Raw genomic sequence first — 23,392 nt, forward strand, 5'->3', positions numbered from 1 at the left:
CTAGTCCCTGATGTCCTGTGATAGCTCTTTGGTCTTGACTATGTTGGTGAAGAGGTTGGAATGTAAGAATCTGATTCTCACAGGTGTGTTTTATCCATGTAACAAGCTGGTATCAGGAGTATCAATAACTGATTGAGTGATTGATTGAAATCTCTGTGCCACGTGGGTAATCTGTGGGAGTCAGAATTCTGGCTAGGATGTAAAGGATTACATACTTATTTCACTCAATGACATGTTTTTTTCTGGATTTTTGGTCTCTCGTGGTCTTGGAGTGTCTCTCTTCATTAAAATTAAATACCAAAAAAGTTAGCGACTATTCATTTAAGCTAGCAAACTTACACATTCAGCAGGGGACTGAATGATTATTTCCTCAATTATAGTTCCAGCTAATATATAAAGTTCAGTCAGGTTTTAGACCAGGATACTCTACCGATACTGCTCTTACGTACCTTTGTAAGATTTAATATGACTTGTGGTTTGTACACTGGTTCTGTTTTAATAATCTTCCAAAGGCTTTTGAGACTCTGGATCATTCTACAAACAAAATTAGAAGCCACAGGTTTACAGAATATATTTGTAAGATGTTAAAACAGTTAAATGCTCCAATGAGGGCAGACTATTTCACATAAAAACTGCTCCATCATATTTTGTGGCATTGCCTCGCTCTCTCATGGTATCCACATTTGTCACGTTACTCCAAATGTCTTTTTTTTTTTTAAAACAAAATGAAGACTACATAATTTTAATATGTTTTTTTAAGTGAAGTCTATTAGCATTATGTGATGGTTAAATAACATGTAATATTTGATCTTGATCTTCATGATTACTTTTTGCTGCTCCTTATTCTGGTATTTACTGCATGTACTGTATCATGGGCTTAATTTATATATGTTTTTTCTGAGATATGTACAGATAAAAAATACAGTTAATCATTTATAATCAAGCTATAAAATAGCAAAAAGGGTTCTATCCTTTTTTATCTTGTACTAGTGGTTCCCAAACTGTAGGGCACAGCATTAGTTGAGCACAGAGTCAATGCAGGGGATTCATGGATGATCAGGACCCAAACTAAGCTGAATGAATATGCTTTATGACTTTATTTAGCATGTTTAGTATAGTCCTCATAACAAGGTCTACCTCCACATGGTGGACCATGCGGTCCCCCCCCCCCCCCCCCCCCCCCCACCCCCACCCTCCCCGTACTCCACTGAATGTGCCAAACCCAAATTCAGATAATCAGAAAGAAAACCACACTGAGGTAGTTTACTTGTAGATGTACTGTTGAATTAAAGCAATAAAAACACAGCACTGTGAGCTTGTGCAGAAATGGGTCACCCAGATAGCTGGTATGAATCAAGAAGCTTGGTAACTCTGCAGCTTACTGAGAGACACGCCAACTGTGATCTGCAGGCAACTTGTGAGAAGAGAGTGTCTGTATGCGTATGTGAAACCGAGAAAGACTGAGAAAAAGAGAGACCTAGTGAGTTCAAAACCAACGCTAGATAGTGTGAGACGAATCAAGAGACAAATGGAAAAAAAACATCAAGGGAAAAGCAGAGAAGAGCATCAGTGAGATGCACAGAGGAAAGGGGAAAAGAGAGTTTTTAGAAAAGGTGGGTGGAGAGACACTGGGGAGGAATCAAAATTCAAAGGAAAAAAATTCCTAAAGCAGTAGAGAGAGACACGCTGAGATGGAGGGGAGAACAAAAGACAGGAATGTAAAAGGGAGAGATTGTGTGACAGCAACACAGAAGGCAACTGGGTGCAAAAAAAAGTAGGTGTAAGAGTAGACTTGACTTGATATTAGAGGAACGAGTGAGCATGATAGGCTCAACTCAAGGACTCCCGTCAGCCCCTCAAGTTGCTGTCGAGAAGCTAGTCAAGTGGTGGACAGTTCAGGGCTGAAGCAGACAAGTTGAAGCAAATATCACCACTGAAAAAGAATAAAGACTCTAAGCTGGCTGTGCTCGAGGGAGCCAATCAATTCCATGTTTTTACGTGTCTGTCAGTGTTTATGTTTGCTTTATTTGCCTCGCTATCTTTAGAGCGTGCACTACATTTTGTTGTGAGCAAACACATTTCCCTGGCTGGTCTTGCGGTGCAGTCTGAGCTGAGCGTATACACCAGAAAGAGAGGCTGAAAAGAAATCTAACACTAGGCAGGCAGTTTTTAAACATACAAGGTGCATTCTGCAAAGTTCAGTTTCAGATTTGGAAAACCACTCCAATGTACACAGAGACATAACGCGCTCATCACATATTCATATAATAAAGAGCACTGATGCATTAGCCTACTGCAGAACACAGGTATCGTATTGTATGCGTCACAGAATATTGAAATACACAGTTACTGGAGTTTATATACTGTGTGCTACATAATGAACACAAGCAGGACTAAAAGAAAGAATAGTTCACTAGTATTACAAGATTGTGCAAATACTAGTGTTATTAGTATTTGCACACTGTATACATTTATAATCTTCCATCTCAAGAGCTTTTTATACATTTTTTCAAAGTAGGGGTAATCTTTGTATGAAAAAGACTTATTTTAGACTACATGTGCCTATATTTACAGACAGTGCAAAACCATTCCTATTATTTGATTGACCACATATCAAAACTGTGTGTTTGAAAAACATTTCCTGCATCAGGAATCTTTTGCTTATTGTTTCTTTAATCAAAATAACTAAAAAATACCCGCGTTGACGTGCAGGACTGTTGACCGTGAAAAAGGATGGTCCACATCGTTCTACTGCGGGGCAGGGAAGAAGAAGCAGAGAACAAAATCAGCAGGAAACTATGTGAGGTCAAGGGTGGACTTGGAGTGATAAGGGAGATTTCACCCCAGTATGTAACTCTGGCACACGGGTGACATAACTGTTCTAAAAGTTATCCCTGGGCTTATACCTCTGCACAAGTTAATACCATTCTCCACGAGACTTTACGAGTTGCTGAGCAGGATTTGAGTGTGATGAAGTTAATCACAGTGCAGTGGGGAGGGGGAAGAGTCATTAAAAAAATGAGAGCGTCCTCTTTTAGCATGGGCTTATTTCATTTATGCAGTGGCGCTGGTCCCGTGGGACTCTATCGTGATCTCGGCTGGCTTTGGCGGATGCAAAGACAAATTGACCTTCACGCCGGATCGACTGGAGTGGGTGTTTCTTTTCTAGTGGATCAGAGTGGGTATGCAGAATGTGTTAGCCAGGTGGCCCTGCTTGGCTAATAAGCACAGTCAGAGAGCTGACGGGTATTTTAGGCCAGTCACTACCAGGTTCTTTGGCCACTTACAAAAGAAATTTTATGGTGTGTTTGGTCACCGGTGGTTTGAAATTGACCCACAAGGCAACACATAAAATGATTTTATATTAAAAAAAAAAATCACATATCTAACACTCCAAACCTTTGATTTAGGATCATCTGGTTTGTGTGTATGTATCGCTGAACCTCTCTAAATCCTCAGCCGAACTCAGCCTCCATGGGTGAATCAGGAGATGAGCATTTCTTACTGTTTCCTCTCTAATGCTCAGTGACAGTGTCACAGCAGGTGGAGCTCTTCACAGAACTAATCAGTCAGATCTGTTAACAGAGGAGGTGCGATGTGAGATGACGAACTGAAACAGAACCGCCAACATGCCAACAACTGCCTTTAATGTGCACCCGCGGTCCAGACAGACAACTCAGACACCTCTTCCTCGTCCCCATCCTGTCATCCCCTCTGTCACTCTTCAGCCTCACCCATTCCTGTTCTGCCAGGCCCCCTCTGCACCGTTCAGCTCCCACGCTCCTCTTGGCAGGTTGCAAAAATCAATCTATGTAAACTGTCAGCACACATCTGATATAAAAATATTTAAATCCACCTACTGTGATAGTGAGCCCGGATGTGTAATGCCCAACCTTTTGAACCTCTCACCACTTGAAATGGTAAGACTTTATCAAATCTACTGTAATATTATGGTTTTGGACCCATGTGGGCTGAGGTATGGTTCGTTGGGTTTCTTAGCTCTAATTTTTAAGCTTCCCATCATGCCTCAGGGTTTTAGGGGAAATCTGAGCCAGCAATGTACTTCTTAAACGTTCCCTCCTAACTTTACTTACAGACAGCATCAGTCTAGCTCGGTGCCTTTTTACAAAGGTTAGAGTATTATGGTGTTGGATTTGTTTTGTTTAAAAAAAATACACATAACTCCATTTTATTTCCTATAAAAATATTTAATACATGATGTAATTCGGCTGTAGGTATACATGGATTATTTCAACTCAAAAGAGTGAATGAGCAGTATGTGTAAATAAATGTATGACTGCAAAGACATACTGAGCATTCATGAAAGCAGCTGTTTTGTGCACCAAAAAGCAACATTTATAACATTTATAAACTTCAAGAAAACAAAAAAGAAAGCAAAAACATCAAGAAGAATTTAGAAACTTTTGGCCCAATGTGGCATATTTTTGCAATCTAATGATAAATGACTTGAACTTAAACATGACATAACCAGTAAACTTTACTGAAGAGCGAATGCATCATGAGCACATTGTTCATATCTTTTGCTGAACTTTGCTGAACTTTCTTGAAAATACTGGCCTGTTAAAAATTTAAAGGGATCTTAGGGGAAATTAAAAAAAAGACATAATTTAAAATTTAATACCAGCTTCATTTTTGCCTTTTGTAGTTGAGTAATATAAGTAGAGGCTTACTGAGATCAGAAGTCTTGCTCACCTCCAGGATAGCTCCTGCAACATTATGTTTCAGATGTCAGTGGATTTCATCATCCAGACTCTTAGAATTTACAATCACGGCTTTCCGAAGTTTGGAGCACACGGATAATAGCTCTGATTCTATTGTCTTGTCGTTGGATCTCTAAGTTGATGAACATATGCTGAAATATCACAGTAAACATTTTGTAGCCATTTAAACAAAACCTTGTCTCGTCTTTATTGCTTGTGTGAAAAAACGAACACTAGCCGACTGGAGTAAATATAGTGGTGTTTAAGTAAGACTTGTTGCAGTTCTCCAACTCAAGTATAGACGTAAAGCAGCATTAAACAGCATTTTTAATACCATGTCTGCTACCTACTTCAAAACTAATATTACCTTTAATCTCTGCTACCAACGTGCATCTAAAGTTGTCTTCAGCGTCATCAGACAGATCAAAAACTGCTCATTAGCCTTTGAACTCTTATAAAGCATCACAGCCATTTTCCATAGGTGACATTAATTCATTTTAGTGCCACCTTAACAAAAAGCGCCACACAACAAAGACCTCTTAAATATGTCAGCCTGTGATTTTGGATCTTCTTATTCAGGACACTCATCCTCAGCTTGTGGTTGCAATATTTGGAACTTTTCAGTAAAAAATTCTTCTTCCTTGCCGCTGTTTCATTCATCTGTCAAACCTCCTCAGTCTCATTTGCCTGATTTGCTCAGCTCTGGCATCTTCGGAGAGGTGGAAACCATAAGGAGGGGGGGCTCCTCTCTGCCGGGTTTGACCTAAAAAAAGAAAAGAAAAGAAAAGAAAGATAAACCAGTGACATCAGATAGATATAAAAAATAAATCACTCTAACCCTTTTCCACTTATCAAAACTGTCCCCTCCTGCCTTACCTCTGTCATTCAGGCTGTTTCTGATGGCTTCCTCTAACTGCTCCTCCTCTGTCAGTCCACCTGTATAAGATGCATCTGCTGTGTAACCTGGTGCATACTGATAGTTTCCTGAGAGTCCTCTACCAGTGCCAGTGTAGCCTGAGACACACATACACACCAGGTTAAGTCTGGCATATTGTATACTCTCGTTATTGTCTGTAAATCCCGTGAAGACAGCAAAGCCTACAATATATTAGTCAGTATACAGTCATTTTCTGCCATCATACCCGAGTAGCCCGAAGATCTGTAGTAGGCACCGGGCTGTGAGTTATATCCATTCGATGTCACAAACCCTGGTGAAAATATATGCAGATTATTTCAGTTTTCCTCTCAATAAGCAGATTCTATATAAATATCAGGTACTTGTAGGAAAGGTATTGTAAGAAAGCTTGATCTAGTCCATTTGTAGTTTGCTTTAGGTTGAACCTATTGACCAACCTCTCTGTTTAGAGCAACCGAAGAATGACACTAGCTATCACCTGATGACAATTTAGCTTTCAATTCGCCTCACAAAGTTTAGCTGCATTTACGAAAGTCTTGCTCTCATTTGAGGGAGCTCCGGTGTAGCTCCCCCCAGGGGCTTGTCAGCAGAGCAACTGAAGGGCTCCCACATTGTTTCCATTTAAACAAATCAAATCAAATCACTTTTATTGTCACATCACATGTGCAGGTACATTGGTACAGCACATGTGAGTGAAATTCTTGTGTGCGAGCTTCACAAGCAACAGAGTTGTGCAGAATACAATAATGTAAACAAGCAAAATTATTGTATTCTGCACAACTCTGTTGCTTGTGAAGCTCGCACACAAGAATTTCACTCACATGTGCTGTACCAATGTACCTGCACATGTGATGTGACAATAAAAGTGATTTGATTTGATTTGTTTAAATGGAAACAATGTGGGAGCCCTTCAGTGTTACTTCAAACAGTGTTACTGACAAATATTTATATTTGTACATAGATTAATTCTCAAAGCTGACTCTAGTGTTCTATCACATATTTTCTATCACACTTGAATCTTTAGACTTTGGTCCACTGTGTTTTTGCCATCTTACGAGTGGCTGCGTTAATATAAATGTAAGAAAACAGGTGAGAAAAAAAAAAAACATGAATTCAGACCTGCACATTTCTTCATGATTTTCTTCAGTGGTCCGGTGGTGTAGAGGAGACCTACCAGGATCCCTGACAGGTGACCAACAAAAGAGGTCCTGAAGAAGAGAAGCATAGATTATTGCTATTTAATCAAACACTGCCATCTACAGGACATTTTAATTCAACACCTCAAACAACAGGTTCCTAAAATAAAACATTAGTAAGTAAGTAAGTAAAATTTTATTTATATAGCACATTTCTAGATAAGAGATCACAAAGTGCTTTACAAGGTATAGGCACAGATTAAAAAGACAAAATACAGTCAAAAGTTAACAAAATGCAATTTTAAAAAGATGTGTTTTTAGCTGTTTTTTAAAAGTAATCAGTGAATCAGCAGATCTTAAGTTCTGAGGAAGAGAATTCCACAGTCTGGCGGCCACAGTAGCAAAAGCTCGATCACCCCTAGTTTTCAGTCTCGTATACTTAATAACAAGTAGGCCCTGACCACAAGACCTCAGAGACCTACTAGGGGCATAGGGCTGTAAGAGTTCAATGATGTATGATGGTGCTTGTTCTTGAAGAGCCTTAAATGTGAGAACCAGAATCTTAAAGTGGACTCTGAATTCGACAGGGAGCCAGTGTAACTGTATAAGCAGCGGTGTTATATGTGAGTATTTCGATGTTTTCGTCAGAAGCCTTGCTGCAGCATTTTTGGACATTTACTAATTTACTAATTGTCATTGAGCCTAACTGCATACTAATCACACATCAGTGAGCAGAAGAAATTGTATCTGAATCTGGAGCAGTATTAGATTAGAGAGAAGTCGATGTGTATGTTGATTCAATCATGAAATGACATCATGTAGCCTTACCCTCTGTGGATACTGACTGATACTAAAATATAATTTAAAAAAAAAAAACAGAGAACAGTTGAGCCATTTTCGGAGGAACCCGTTTTGCATTTTTATTATCTGTAACACAAATACCTGATTCTGTTCAGCGACTGTACCGGAGTACTTGTGCTTCTTATTTTCTACAGTTGACAGGCTAACAAACCCTCCTGTGTCAGTGGCAGCTGAACTTCATTCGACCATGGCCTGCAATGACTTTGCCAAATTCTTCACTGAAAAAATCCAAAAAATTAGACAAGCAATTGGTACATCAACAGCAGATCCAGGATATGTACTGTGTCCACCAAAAAACTGTTTAAACACCATGAAACAGTTTCAACCTATTAACAGCAAAGACCTGGAGGACATCTTAGGTCAACTGAACTCCTCCTCCTGCTGTTTAGATGTCCTGCCAACAAGTTTTTTCAAAAAGGTCTCAAAGACTTTAGAGTCAGACCTGTTACAGATCGTCAACTTTTCTTTATTATCAGGTGTGTTTCCAGAATCACTAAAAACTGCTGTAATCAAACCTATACTGAAAAAGGACAATCTTGACAAGACACAAATGAACAACTACAGGCCAATCTCAAATCTCCCGTTTTTAAGTAAGATCATTGAAAAAGCAGTTTCTCAACAGCTCAGTTACTTCTTAAAACAGAATAATTGCTACGATGCCTTCCAGTCAGGTTTTAGACAGAACCACAGCACTGAAACTGCTCTGACCAAAGTGTTTAATGACATATGTCTGAATACAGACAGTGGAAAAATGTCAGTCCTAGTTTTACTGGATCTCAGTGCAGCATTTGATACAGTTGACCACAACATATTACTCAAACGACTGGAGAACTGGACAGGTCTTTCAGGAACTGTACTAAACTGGTTCAAAACATACTTAGAAAACAGGAAATACTTTGTATCAATAGGTAACTTCACATCTGAGCAGACAAGTATCACATGTGGAGTTCCCCAAGGTTCCATCTTGGGACCCCTTCTGTTTAACATCTACATGCTCCCACTGGCACAGATTATAAACAACAACAAAATAAACTATCACAGCTATGCAGATGACACACAAATATATATCACAATGTCACCAGGAGACCGAGGCCCTGTACAGGCTCTTGGTAAATGCATTGAGGAAATCAATGACTGGTTGTGCCACAATTTTCTCCAGCTAAACAAAAACAAAACTGAGGTAATAGTCTTTGGCGCCAAAGAAAAACGATTACAGGTCACCAGAGAACTTCAATCTATACATCTAAAAACCACAAACCAGGCGAGAAATTTGGGTGTAGTGATGGATGCAGACCTAAACTTAGAAAAACACATTAAGACAATAACAAAGTCAGCTTACTATCACCTCAAGAATATATCAAGGATAAAAGATCTGATGTCTCAACAGGACCTGGAAAAACTAGTCCATGCATTCATCTTTAGTAGGCTTGATTACTGTAACAGCATCTTTACAGGTCTACCTAAAAAATCAGTCAGACAACTACAGCTCATTCAGAACTCTGCTGCTCGAGTCCTCACTAAGACCAAAAAAGTGGACCACATCAGTCCAGCTCTGAGGTCCTTACACTGGCTGCCTGTCCGTCAGAGGATAGACTTTAAAGTTCTGATGCTGGCCTATAAAGCTCTGAATGGTTTAGGACCAAAATACATCAATGACCTCCTGACCCAGTATGAACCTTCCAGATCCCTCAGGTCATCTGGATCCGGTCTTTTATCAGTTCCCAGAGTCAGAACCAGACACGGAGAAGCTGCATTCAGCTTTTATGCTCCTTATATCTGGAACAAACTCCCAGAAAGCCTCAGATCAGCTGAAACACTCAGTTTATTTAAATCCAGGTTGAAGACTCACCTGTTCTCAGCTGCATTTGAATAAAGCACCAAATCCACACTTTAAGCTTAAATTTCAAAACTTACATTTAACTACTGATTTTATCTACTGTTCTGATTTTATCTGTTTTGATTTTATATACTGTTTTGTTTGTTTGTTTGTTTGTTTGTTTGTTAGTTAATTAGTTAGTTAGTTTATTTGCTTGTTTTAATCAATTTTAAATCATGCTTTTTATTTGTTCTTGTTTCTAATATCTCTGTAAAGCACTTTGAATCACCTTGTTGTTGAATTGTGCTATACAAATAAACTTGCCTTGCCTTGCCTTCTTAATGCTTCTTTCAGGTACCATTTAAAAAATATATTAAACATCCCCATCCCCTTTTTATATCCACTTGCAAGTAGGGCTGGGTATTGTCACTGATTTCTACAACTGACTCAATTCTGATTCACAAGATCCTGATTGAATTGGATTAAATGCGATTCAATTTTGACTCAGAAATATTGTAATTATGATAATTTATCTTGGATTTGTACTGTCGAAAGAAGCCTCTAAAACTTGTAAATTAAATATATTCTTTTTCAAATTAATAACACATCCTAAAGCAGTTACAATATAGCACTTTTTATTTTATTCCTGGGGCTTAACAGTTTAAGCCCCAGGAGTTTTTCTAAGGTTCCTGCTGAAAAATAGCATGCCCAAAGTGAATCGACTATTTCTCTGCAATTACAAACTCAATATAACTATAAAAATAAAGGTGACACTTTGAAAATTCTTTGGTATTGAATTGGTCTTGAAGTACACTGAGAGAGAGCTGTGCAGGAAGTGCAATTTTATCGTGGTGGAAGCAAAACAGCAAAAATAAGAGGGAATTCATTGCAATGTTTTTCAAAAGTCTGGTTTGTCTCCTTTTGCTGCTGGTTCAGTGAATTTTGGTCAGAGAGTGACGTGCAGCTTTGGAATCTGTCAGATGTCTACTTTCAACACCCAATGCCATGTTTTAGCTGAGATTCTGATGCTTCTGGCAAAATCCATTTAAAAATGCATTTCAGGATTTAATGAATCGATGTTGGATTATTCAAATTCAAATTAATTTGAAATAGAAAATCTATTTTTAAAGCAGAAGAGCTGTTGCCCTGCTAGGTGCATCAGTGTTCACACTGGTATCTCTATATTTTAACTGTGTAGTAAATCCATAGTCCTGATTAATTTACAGATACGAATTACAGACAGGTAACTCACCCGGGTGATGTTATGTGGATAAGCACCAGCTCTACCCAGCTAGCATAGCGACTAGACACAGATAATCCCATCACATAGGTCACACTTCCGGGGTAGTAATGGTTATTGAGTACCTTCAAAGCAAACAGGACACCTAGAAGCACAAACGTTGCAAAGATAAATACACAAGAAAAAGGAAATGTTGCCATTTTCGGAAAAAAAGATCAAATAGTTGGTCATGACATATGGAGGAAGATAATACAATATATGTTTACAAATATAGAGTGATCAAATCTTCTATATCAGTTACAACATAAAGGATTATAGAACTTTCCCCTATAATTTATACCTGAGAAGCCAACAGCACACGCCATGCTGTACGACTGGTCCTGCATGAGCTCTGTTAGCAACGCCTCCAACACTAGATAGACCAGTCCAGTAAGCAGAGAGAACACTGAGAGCAGGTAAAGGAACCAGGGCCCACCCAGCCGTTGCTCCAGCCTTCTACCTTTCCAGAGGAAGGACACCATGTTGAAGTAAAGATGCCAGTCGTCTGCATGGTGCAGTGGGGACAGCAGGAGTCTGCGCCAGTCTTTAAACCAGTAGGCCTGCTGCACACTAACACAGGCCTAGGAAATTAGGAGATAATACATTTTTTTACATTTTTTAAATACTAATTAGAATACTATCATAAAAAGTTATTATTATTATACTTTAGTTATTATGAGATCTGCACATAATCTTTCTACTTGATAAACAACTTTCCCATTAATGTAATAATATCTTCCTTGTTGATTATATTCTAACATTTTAGTAACACAGTTTAAAACAATTATTTCAGGGCTACTGCACTGTATAAAACAAAATAGCCAACCTTGTGCTGTATAAATATTGGTCGACATTAAAAATGGACAAACTCTGTCTCCATCATTAGAAGTGCATTTGGTGTATTTACCTGAAACAGTGGGGCAGCAGGGAATAGGTAAAGGTACACATTGAGAGCCAGGACAGCCAGAGTGATGGGAGGGATATTGTTCAGACCCAATTGAAACACCTGGGAGGCAAGGAGCAGCAAGCCCAGCTGGGATCCCCTCTGTCTGTTTCGCATACTGAAAATAACCTAGGGAAAAACAACTGCCTGATTATTTTTCAGACATTTTCGGTTACCATAAAATTCACATTTATAAGTTATTAGAGAAAGGCTGAAGATTAAATCATGGTAATGCTCACACAATCTCTGAGTATCAGCTTTGAAAGACTCGGATGCACGGAAACTCCCTCTACTAGACTATTAGTTGTATTAATAAGGAAGTGTTGGGCTGTTGTTAAAACAAAACACAAACATTAGAAATTAGAAAGAAATGTCAGAGAAAGCTCAAGTGGTTACAGTTCACATTAATTCAATTACTAGCAGAAGTCCAGACTGTAGATTTGATCTGAAGCCTTTATAAGAAAAAGAATACCACTGCTTGTCGTGCTTTAATATGATGAGTTAAAATGCCTTTTGCTGATATCTAACACATAAGAAATTTAACTAATATTCATTATTAAAGACTGAGTCCTCCTTCCCCCATGAGCTTATAAATGTTCAGGAAATGTCAGTCACATGGCGGTGCATATGTACAGTCAAACCATACACACAGCCTTAGATATCATACAACCCCAACACCGCGATCCAGAGTATAAGTAGTAGTAAGTAGTAATATAAGTAGTATAAGAAAGGTATCCCTCTGGTTAATGTTATTGTAGTTGAACAGATACAGTCAATAATAATTAGCAATTAGAAAAAAGTCTGCAAGTCAGTTTAAAACATTCAGTAGCTTAACAACACTGATGCTGATGTTCTTTGGAAAAAACAATATTCCATTACTAAAGAATAAAATGCCCCACAACATACAATGACATTCACTTCACGGGGAACTAAAAGTAAACTTACTGTCAGCGCTGACAATCGTTGGAAACGCTTCCTCGTTCAGTTACTTTCGCTACCGCAAACTTTAACGTCAGCCCGGTGTTTAACCAGGTGAGCACAATTTAACGCTGATAAAAAACATAAAGTTTCACTTATATAACTCTTAATCAAACGTCAGCAAAACGTATTACTAGATATTTCATCATTTCTAGCATTTACCAGTAACAACTCGACAAGTTGGCGCTGTGTAAACGTCAGAGGTCACGTGACAATAACAAAGCGCAGCCGCATTCGGGTTTGCGAGGTAAAGGTCAGTTTTTCCTTCTTCTTCTTCTTCTTCTTCTTCTTCTTCTTCTTCTTCTTCTTCTTCTTATTATTATTATTATTATTATTATTATTATTATTATTATTATTATTATTATTATTAACAAAGGCAATAAAACAATACCTACAAGAACCTATGATAATAACAACAACAATCACTCTGGCCAAGACAGGGGAAAAAGGGAGAAAGGCGCAATAAGAACAGTAAGCATTATTAGGGTAGGGTAAATCTACAAGCTGGGTATTTAGAAAAACAGTATTTAGATGGATCGTAATAGATATAGTAGACTGAATAAACTTTATAGTTTTGAAATTAATCTAAAAACAAACTTTGCCACTTGATAGTGATCTTAGTATATACATGGAATTAAGAGAACTTTAGAGCTTGAAGAAGCTTATCGGATGAGAGGTGAAACGTCTTCAAGAAACTTAAAGAAGTCCAGACGCTTTTTTCCCAAGCTCGTTAGACTACGTTCAACATCCAGCGGGCGGTACGTAAAAACCGTTATAGAAATGTGGTCAGAGCGATTCTAAGGCTTTGTGAACTAGGGGGGTTAAGAAAGATATAGATTCACTAAAAATGTCGCTTTTAGTTATTATAATGTTAAATTATTATATTTTAATTTATATACGTTATTTTACTTTATTCAGAATTAACCTGGCGGTTAACTTTCTTTTCTAAATTTTGGGGGGTTAAAATTAAGAATACCAGTGATCCACCTCCACCCTATTGTTCAAGAAATGGTTCAATCCTCTTTAGGCGGGGAAAGCGTCATCTGCTTCATTATTTCCTGTTACGTCGACGCTTAACGGTCGGTTTGTAGGACTGAGATTTTTCAGCCATTTTTTAGCGTAAACACCAAAGAGCAAAATGGTAAGAAACCTTGTAAAAGCAAACTTTTAGTAGTCAGTTACGGGCGATATGTTTCTTCCGCATTTTTTGACCTCCTCCCAGTTCTAAGGAGCGAGGAGGGAAGTGTTGCCTTTAACTGCAAAGTAGAAATGGGAAAATGATGTCTCTACACTGACATTTACTTTATTCTGTGATGGTTATGCAAGAGGTGTGGTTTAAATATATAAATGATTAGGGGGGGTTATTGTGTTTTAGGTTAGTAAGTGTCTTGTAAATGGTGAGCAGATCAGATATGGGGAAAAAAATAGTGGTTGAAGTGTGAACGGAGAGAATTGTTTTGTTTTGTTCACGATCACTTGAATATTCGGTTTCGTTAAAGCGTTTTTTCAGTAATAGATTCCAAGTGAAAAGGGCGCACATTTTGAAATTTCAACAGCACGTACGTCATCGGTAGTTAAGGAAGGAAAGATTTGTCGCATAGCAACACAATGTATGGAGAAAACAGTCAAGTGAAGACTAGTATGCTTGTGATTGGGATACTTTTTAAAGACTGTTTGGCCCAAAAGCAAGGAGTAATTGGCATTGTTCCCATGTATGCAGTTTTTCAATTTGTGTCCCTTTACTCTGATCTAAAAGAAAAAGGTGTACATCTAATTGACTCCCCCCCTCTCCCCCTCCCACAGCGTGAATGCATCTCCGTCCACGTTGGACAGGCTGGTGTCCAGATTGGGAATGCCTGCTGGGAGCTTTACTGCTTGGAACATGGCATTCAGCCAGACGGTCAAATGCCCAGTGACAAGACCATTGGCGGAGGAGATGATTCCTTCAACACATTTTTCAGTGAGACTGGAGCTGGAAAGCATGTCCCTAGAGCTGTTTTTGTGGACCTTGAACCCACTGTGATCGGTAAGCGTTGTTACCATTGGCTAAATGTAGCAGTGCAGTATGTGAGTCAGTTTAAATAACTGTCTGTCTGTTTCCTTAGATGAGGTGCGGACTGGGACGTATCGCCAGCTGTTCCACCCTGAGCAGTTGATCACTGGCAAGGAGGATGCAGCTAACAATTATGCCCGTGGACACTATACCATTGGAAAAGAGATCATTGATCTTGTTCTGGACAGGGTTCGCAAACTGGTGGGTAAATTCAGAGCCATTATCGACAAAGTAAACTAGATAACTGTATCGCATGAACTTTGTCTTTCCCTCTCCATCCTTTTTTTTTTTTTTGATTTGATTTTTTATTGATTAGCATTCAAATATCTCAGTGAAGACAGAACAAAGATCTACCACAAAGCAAGAAAGCATGAGACAAGGCTAATCAAAAGGTATTGGCTGAAGCATTTGCTTATTACGCCAACCCTTTTAACAAAAGATCTTTTTGCATGCAGCTCCTGTACACAGGGCTGGAAGCAAATAATAAAACAAAGCAAAAACAAACAAACAAACAAGAAAAAAAAAACAACAACAACTTTCCACCACACAAGTAACTACATCAAAGCAAAAGAATCAAGAGGGTTTTTTTGCTCTTTTCATTCTTGATATATATTTTTCTAATACTCTATTTTTAAACATATTTTTAAACAAGGAAAATGAACTACACCTTTTTAAATCACTGTCATGACTATTCCACAGGTTAACTCCTCTAACAGAAACACATCTCTGCTTTATATTTGTCCAGGCTGACCAGTGCACTGGTCTTCAGGGCTTCCTGGTGTTCCACAGCTTTGGTGGTGGGACCGGCTCTGGTTTCACCTCCCTGCTGATGGAGCGCCTTTCTGTCGACTACGGCAAGAAGTCAAAGCTGGAGTTTTCCATCTACCCAGCTCCCCAAGTGTCCACTGCTGTGGTTGAGCCCTACAACGCCATCCTGACCACCCACACCACCCTAGAGCACTCTGACTGTGCCTTCATGGTAGATAACGAGGCAATCTATGACATCTGCCGTAGGAACCTCGATATCGAGCGTCCTTCCTACACCAACCTGAACAGGTTGATCAGCCAGATTGTGTCCTCCATCACTGCTTCGCTCCGCTTCGATGGCGCCCTCAATGTTGATCTGACAGAGTTCCAGACCAACTTGGTGCCCTACCCTCGTATCCATTTCCCCCTGGCCACCTACGCCCCCGTCATCTCTGCAGAGAAAGCTTATCACGAGCAGTTAACTGTATCAGAAATCACAAACGCTTGCTTCGAGCCAGCCAATCAGATGGTGAAATGTGACCCTCGCCACGGCAAGTACATGGCCTGCTGCCTTTTGTACCGTGGCGATGTGGTGCCCAAAGATGTCAACGCTGCCATTGCTGCCATTAAAACCAAGCGCACCATCCAGTTCGTGGACTGGTGCCCCACCGGTTTCAAGGTCGGCATCAACTACCAGCCACCCACTGTGGTTCCTGGTGGAGACCTGGCCAAGGTCCAGAGGGCTGTGTGTATGCTGAGCAACACCACCGCCATCGCTGAGGCTTGGGCACGACTTGACCACAAGTTTGACTTGATGTACGCCAAGCGTGCATTTGTTCACTGGTATGTGGGTGAGGGAATGGAGGAGGGTGAGTTTTCTGAGGCTAGAGAGGACATGGCAGCTCTAGAGAAGGATTATGAAGAGGTTGGAGTTGACTCTGTTGATGGGGAGGGAGATGAGGAAGGTGAGGAGTAGGTTCATTGCAATAAAATCATCAAAGTTATGCAAGTTCACTCAGAAGCACTGTTACATTGTTCTACCAAATCTTGTTACACATTCCTGTGTATAATTTTCAACTTTAAATAAATGTGGTGTTTTAATGCTATGTGAGAGTGTAACATGGAGACATGACCACTTTGTTTTGTAGTTCTGTTCTTTCAATATCAGCACTTTCTTTTATTAAGGTGCTGCTTAATAAAGAGTACATGAGCTGTTTAAAGAGAAGGTGTCAGTGCATTAATTTTTTTAAAACACTAATACTCAAAAACTGTTAAGAACAGTTTTAAAGCTTTACACCTTAAATATTTAAATACATAAAACAGCAGTTGCTTGGGGCTGTAAAATTTAATCTGGTTTCATCTAATTATGTGTTTGGGGCCTAGTGTGGAAAGTCTATAATATTTAAAAAAAAACTAATTTGGGAATCAAAGGTGTGCATCCGGCAGTATATGCTGATGTGTCGTAATGTTTTTTTAGTTCTATCCCGAACGGCCACCACAGAAAAATGGAAAATAAAATATATCTTAAACATACATGCACAGTCAGCATATAAAACAATCATATTATTTCATCTAAAAAATATTTACTTTAGATAACTGAAGTGTGTTTTGTCGATACTGCCGCTGTTATCTTGTTTAGAAATAAGTTGGCAGAATGTTTAAATACCAGTCAAAATTCTTACCTCCTTCCATGTTTGTATATTGTTATCAAACACCCATGCTGATTCCCCACAGTGGTCACACTTAGAAACTACAAAACAGAATTAATCACATGCTTACAGTATTAAATATTAAATATATTTAAGGCTGTGTGCTTTATACAGTCACTGGTACACTAATTTATTATTAAATTAAAGGACAATGATTTGGGAAATAGTTACCGCCACCCAACGGAGATATTAATATTATTTTAAGTTTTCATTATACCATCTTTTAGTAATGATGGACGGATTCTTTGATTCAATTTACTTTTTAAAAGTAATATTTCTGGGCAATATTCCCCCAAAAAGATATACCTAGTAAATAGGTCAAGTGATCAATTAAATTATATTTATTTTAAAAAGATGAGTAAACAAATAAATACTTTAAGTGGTTGTAAGTAGAAATTACTTAATAATCGTAACTACAAGCAGGCACTGCCTGCCAAACATGTTCAGAGGCTTCAGCGGAAGAGGTTTAACCTCCCGCTCTGTCTCACCGGTTTCTGGCATCGATTGTAAACACGTGCGCCAGGTGTAGCTCACCGTTTCTCCGTCAATTATTCAGGAATCCTACCTAGGATCAGCTTTCTCGTCTCACAAACACAAACCTGTTTCATTTAGCTCGCAGTTTTCTACACTCTACAAACTGTATAGCTTTCCTGCCGCCAACGATCATTACCCGGACTGCCGGAGCATCTGTTGCTTATAGGAACAGCGGCATATAGATGGGAAGTTTTTGTTTTGTTTTGTTTTCATAATTTTGAACTTCGTATTGTTGGCTTAAAAAAACCTTTCTGTAAACAACGTGATCATTGAACGACAACACAATAATATAGACATAATAATATAAAGGGAAATGTGAGTAAATGTGAAGCAGCGAGTATACTGTGTTTTTATGAAGAAAATAAATACGTATAAAAAGAGAAAGAAAACAAAAACACATCAATTTATACAAAGGGATTGCTTGGTGGGATACACCTTTGTATTTTTGCATAGAACAATAGTCTTGATCGATTTCTTTTCGCAGTGTGACCTGTTTGGCTGTTTCATCTTTTCACGTATGTAATTGAAGGCAGAGCTATGAAGACACAGAAAGAAACACATTTTTAAATTCAGTTTTATTGTACTAATACTGTATTAAAATTTTAATTACTTGGTTGTACTCAAATTGTTAAAAGTTATACATGAGTTACATTTATCATCCAAACCGCCAGGAGGCGATACGTAAAATGATTCTAGAAATGCGGTCCGAGGAAGTCAGGGCGAATCTAAGGGTCTAGAAATTAGGGAGCCATTAAAGATATTTGTACGTTTAAAATTTACATTTTTTTATTATATAATTAATAGAAGACGCATTTTGCTTTATTTTGGATTAATCTAGTGATTAGTTTTTTTGTTTTTGGATAAAATTAAGCATATTGTAATCCGCGCACCTCCTAATTTATAAGAAATGGTTCGGTCCCCTCCGCAAGCCAGGCGCGAAAGCGCTGTCTGCGTCATTATTTCCTCTTAGATCGGCTCCTAACGGTTGGTTTGGAGGATTTGTTGTCGAGTTTTTCTTCCTATTCTTTACTCTAAGGACCAACGAACAAAATGGTAAGAAATTTAAAAACCTCTGCTAAATGTTGGCAGTTGGTTATTGATGATATGTCGGTGCGCAATTTTTAATCTGCTGTTCTAAGGAACGAGGGAGGAAGCGTTGCCTTAAACCGAAAAGTAAAAACGGGAACATGGAAGGCAGTATACGGAACTACGTTTTACTCTTTGATAATCAGACAGGTCGCATAATTTTAGGTATCAGTAAGATTGGAGGGTATAACTGTGATTTGGGGCGTGGGGAGATGACTGCGCATTTTTGGTGGTTGTGACAACCCATTCCTCCCCGCTTTCCGTTCGGCCTTTTGTGCACCGGAGAGGTGTGGTTTATATCCAGTCAGTGACAACATCTGGCCCAGCGTCCCACTGGACTGTAAAAGCTCTTAGTGATTGATTGATTGATTGATTGATTGGTAATTTATTTCAACATGTGAACAATATACAAGTACATTTAGAAAAGAAATGAGAGAAAAAAAATATACTATACAAATTACATACAAAAAAACATTCTGATTAATTTACATGTTGAAAGGGAGTGGGAAGAAGTATACACTTATTTAATCCCACCCCTGTCCCATAAATTATCAGTGAATATTTAGTCAGCTTCCTTACTGATATAATTTGTAATAAAAATAGTGAACAGATTTCTGATATACTATATACTATAATATCACATCATGAATTTTTTGTTTGTTTGTTTTTAAATAGAGACATTCACTTAATTTAAATATTTTCCTTTTCTTTATAGATCGAGAAGATCATATTTTTATAACTCTTTTTGAACAGTTTTATGTTTGGACATTGCTTTAATTCCATATTCAGTTTGTTCCATAGTTTCACTCCTTGAACAGAAACACAAAAGCCTTTTCTTGTAGTACGTACCTTCATTGTTTTGAAGTTACAAAAACCCCTTAAATTATAACTTCCTTCTTTCAAAAAAAACATACTCTGAATATTACCTGGCAGTTCTTTATTTTTTGCTTTGAATAGAATTTGTGCTGTTTGAAATTTCACTATATCGTCAATTTTCAATATTTCAGACTGCAAAAATAGTGAGTTTGTATGTTCCCTATAACCTGCATTGTGGATGATTCGAATTGCTTTCTTTTGAAGAGTAAAAAGTGAATGTAATGTGGTTTTATAGTTATTGCCCCAGACCTCTGCACAATAGCTTAAGTATGGTGAAACCAGTGAACAGTAGAGAATATGAAGTGATGTTCTGTCGAATACCTGTTTTGCCTTGTTTAGTACTGCAATGCTTCGTGATACTTTGGAATGAATATATCTTACGTGAGCTCTCCAGTTAAGTTTTTCATCTATTATTACCCCCAGAAATTTATTTTCACTGACTCTTTCAATATCAACACCATTTATTTGAATCTTTGCATTTGTATTTAAACTACTATTTCCAAATAACATAAGTTTAGATTTATTCAAATTTAATGATAATTTGTTTTTATCAAGCCAGAACTTCACTTTACTTATTTCATTAGTCATATCCTCCAATAAATTCTGCAGATCATCACCAGAGCAAAAAATGTTTGTATCGTCAGCAAAGAGAACCATTTTTAATACTTTGGACACTTTACAGATGTCGTTAATGTACAAGTTGAAGAATTTTGGACCCAAAACTGACCCTTGGGGTACACCACAAGCAATGTCCATACATAAGGAGCAACCACCATTTATTTTCACAAACTGCTTTCTGTGCTCAGTTGTTGGGTAGCTATCTTCTCTAAGACACCTTTTGAATTAACTTGCTCTTTAGTTTAGGTTTTAGGTTTTTGACCTGGATAAATGGTGAACAGGTCGGGAGGGGGAAAAAGTGATAAGGTTTTTGGTACCCATATCATCTGTAGTGAAAAAAGTGTGAACATCTAAGTGACCTGTCTTTCTTCCCACAGCGTGAATGCATCTCCATCCACGTTGGACAGGCTGGTGTCCAGATTGGGAATGCCTGCTGGGAGCTTTACTGCTTGGAACATGGCATTCAGCCAGACGGTCAAATGCCCAGTGACAAGACCATTGGCGGAGGAGATGATTCCTTCAACACATTTTTCAGTGAGACTGGAGCTGGAAAGCATGTCCCTAGAGCTGTTTTTGTGGACCTTGAACCCACTGTGATCGGTAAGCGTTGTTACCATTGGCTAAATGTAGCAGTGCAGTATGTGAGTCAGTTTAAATAACTGTCTGTCTGTTTCCTTAGATGAGGTGCGGACTGGGACGTATCGCCAGCTGTTCCACCCTGAGCAGTTGATCACTGGCAAGGAGGATGCAGCTAACAATTATGCCCGTGGACACTATACCATTGGAAAAGAGATCATTGATCTTGTTCTGGACAGGGTTCGCAAACTGGTGGGTAAATTCAGAGCCATTATCGGCAAAGTAAACTAGATAACTGTATCGCATGAACTTTGTCTTTCCCTCTCCATCCTCAGGCTGACCAGTGCACTGGTCTTCAGGGCTTCCTGGTGTTCCACAGCTTTGGCGGTGGGACCGGCTCTGGTTTCACCTCCCTGCTGATGGAGCGCCTTTCTGTAGACTACGGCAAGAAGTCAAAGCTGGAGTTTTCCATCTACCCAGCTCCCCAAGTGTCCACTGCTGTGGTTGAGCCCTACAACGCCATCCTGACCACCCACACCACCCTAGAGCACTCTGACTGTGCCTTCATGGTAGATAACGAGGCAATCTATGACATCTGCCGTAGGAACCTCGATATCGAGCGTCCTTCCTACACCAACCTGAACAGGTTGATCAGCCAGATTGTGTCCTCCATCACTGCTTCGCTCCGCTTTGATGGCGCCCTCAATGTTGATCTGACAGAGTTCCAGACCAACTTGGTGCCCTACCCTCGTATCCATTTCCCCCTGGCCACCTACGCCCCCGTCATCTCTGCAGAGAAAGCTTATCACGAGCAGTTAACTGTATCAGAAATCACAAACTCTTGCTTCGAGCCAGCCAATCAGATGGTGAAATGTGACCCTCGCCACGGCAAGTACATGGCCTGCTGCCTTTTGTACCGTGGCGATGTGGTGCCCAAAGATGTCAACGCTGCCATTGCTGCCATTAAAACCAAGCGCACCATCCAGTTCGTGGACTGGTGCCCCACCGGTTTCAAGGTCGGCATCAACTACCAGCCACCCACTGTGGTTCCTGGTGGAGACCTGGCCAAGGTCCAGAGGGCTGTGTGTATGCTGAGCAACACCACCGCCATCGCTGAGGCTTGGGCACGACTTGACCACAAGTTTGACTTGATGTACGCCAAGCGTGCATTTGTTCACTGGTATGTGGGTGAGGGAATGGAGGAGGGTGAGTTTTCTGAGGCTAGAGAGGACATGGCAGCTCTAGAGAAGGATTATGAAGAGGTTGGAGTTGACTCTGTTGATGGGGAGGGAGATGAGGAAGGTGAGGAGTAGGTTCATTGCAATAAAATCATCAAAGTTATGCAAGTTCACTCAGAAGCACTGTTACATTGGTCTACCAAATCTTGTTACACATTCCTGTGGAGGAGAGTGCATATTTTTCATCTGTGAATAAATGCGTATGAAAATTAAAATGCATTGTTTTTATTTGACATAAGAGTGTAACATGGAGACATGACGACTTCATTTTGTAGTTTTATTCCTTCAACGTCATCAGTTTTTTCTTCCAGGTGCTGCTGATCTTTAACAACGAGTACATGAGCGATTAAAAATCAAACTTGATATCTACTTGACTAGCGATTGAGATGAATCATTTTCATAATTTCTACATCTACTCAAGAGCTCCAAAGTGTTTTACAGGTTTGCTTTACAATATAAAGAACAGAGGTATTTATTGTCTGAAAAGCTGAACTCTTAACGAGAGTGTTACAATGGAAGGTGGCTTCTGATTGTAGATTGTATGACTAAAATAAGATCTGAAGGTCAGGATCAGCCCACAGACCATCTCAATATGACTTCTGATGTCATTTAAAGGAAAACTGGAAACAAACCCTCCTGAGAGGGAAAAAAAATGGATAGCCTTGGAGCTTGAGATTAAATCAATTTAATAAAGTTGTACTGCCACTGACTCATTTCAACAGACTAAACTGTGTGCAAATAAATTATCAGTGACAAACTGAAACACCTTTATTTATGTAGCACTAACCAACCATAAGAAAGATTTAAAAGTATTAGATCAAAGTTGTCAGTAACAGACACAAGACAAGTCAGCTTCTCTGACATGCTGATCATTTCTTCGTGCTCTATCAAATTGAATCTAGTTTCATTTAATTATGCATTTGAGGCCTGGTGATGAAATTCAGTCACATACAGTCTGCATTTTAAACCAATCATTATATTTATTCAAAATGTGTCCTTTAGCTAACTGAAATGTGTTTTGCTTTGTTAGCAATAAAAACATTAATACAGTTTTTGAAATCATTCCAAGCATCTACCTAATAATAATAATAATCATCAACATCATCATCATAGGGCAATTTATTAAATTATGATTTTATTACTTACTCTTAAAAAAAAAAACCCCAAGGTATTCATTCGTAAGTCGAAATGTTAATAATCGTAACTAAAAGCAGGTACTGCCAGCCGAACATGTTCAGAGGCTGCAGCGGAAGAGGTTCAACCTCCAGTTCTGTCTCAACGGTTTCTGGCATCGATTGTAAACAC

General features: G+C 38.9%; 3 protein-coding genes across 4 annotated transcripts; 2 read left to right on the plus strand and 1 right to left on the minus strand.

The window, feature by feature from the left end:
* Positions 1-4,303: 4,303 nt before the first annotated feature.
* On the minus strand, positions 4,304-12,833 carry LOC146619333 (rhomboid-related protein 4-like). Of its 2 annotated transcripts, XM_085370682.1 has the most exons (9): positions 12,618-12,833; positions 11,912-12,000; positions 11,637-11,801; positions 11,031-11,310; positions 10,703-10,835; positions 6,757-6,845; positions 5,864-5,929; positions 5,598-5,735; positions 4,304-5,484 (listed from the first exon to the last, which is right to left on the minus strand). In XM_085370682.1, exons 3-9 carry the CDS (start codon positions 11,787-11,789, stop codon positions 5,378-5,380), a joined length of 966 nt encoding a protein of 321 aa, XP_085226808.1. In that variant the 5' UTR covers positions 11,790-11,801; positions 11,912-12,000; positions 12,618-12,833; the 3' UTR covers positions 4,304-5,377. The 2 variants fall into 2 exon arrangements, with proteins under 2 accessions (XP_085226808.1, XP_085226806.1); XM_085370680.1 differs by lacking the exon at positions 11,912-12,000.
* Positions 12,834-13,729: 896 nt separating this feature from the next.
* LOC146619334 (tubulin alpha chain-like) lies at positions 13,730-16,485 on the plus strand. The gene is made up of 4 exons (XM_085371125.1): positions 13,730-13,791; positions 14,454-14,676; positions 14,756-14,904; positions 15,449-16,485. Exons 1-4 carry the CDS (start codon positions 13,789-13,791, stop codon positions 16,424-16,426), a joined length of 1,353 nt encoding a protein of 450 aa, XP_085227251.1. The 5' UTR covers positions 13,730-13,788; the 3' UTR covers positions 16,427-16,485.
* Positions 16,486-18,625: 2,140 nt separating this feature from the next.
* LOC146619335 (tubulin alpha chain-like) lies at positions 18,626-22,272 on the plus strand. The gene is made up of 4 exons (XM_085371123.1): positions 18,626-18,746; positions 20,651-20,873; positions 20,953-21,101; positions 21,185-22,272. Exons 1-4 carry the CDS (start codon positions 18,744-18,746, stop codon positions 22,160-22,162), a joined length of 1,353 nt encoding a protein of 450 aa, XP_085227249.1. The 5' UTR covers positions 18,626-18,743; the 3' UTR covers positions 22,163-22,272.
* Positions 22,273-23,392: the final 1,120 nt, after the last annotated feature.

This window comes from Diplotaxodon limnothrissa, linkage group LG14, assembly GCF_057381915.1.
Source record: "Diplotaxodon limnothrissa isolate DT_005_m linkage group LG14, D_limnothrissa_male_GT1.1, whole genome shotgun sequence".
NCBI classification, from domain to species: domain Eukaryota; kingdom Metazoa; phylum Chordata; class Actinopteri; order Cichliformes; family Cichlidae; genus Diplotaxodon; species Diplotaxodon limnothrissa.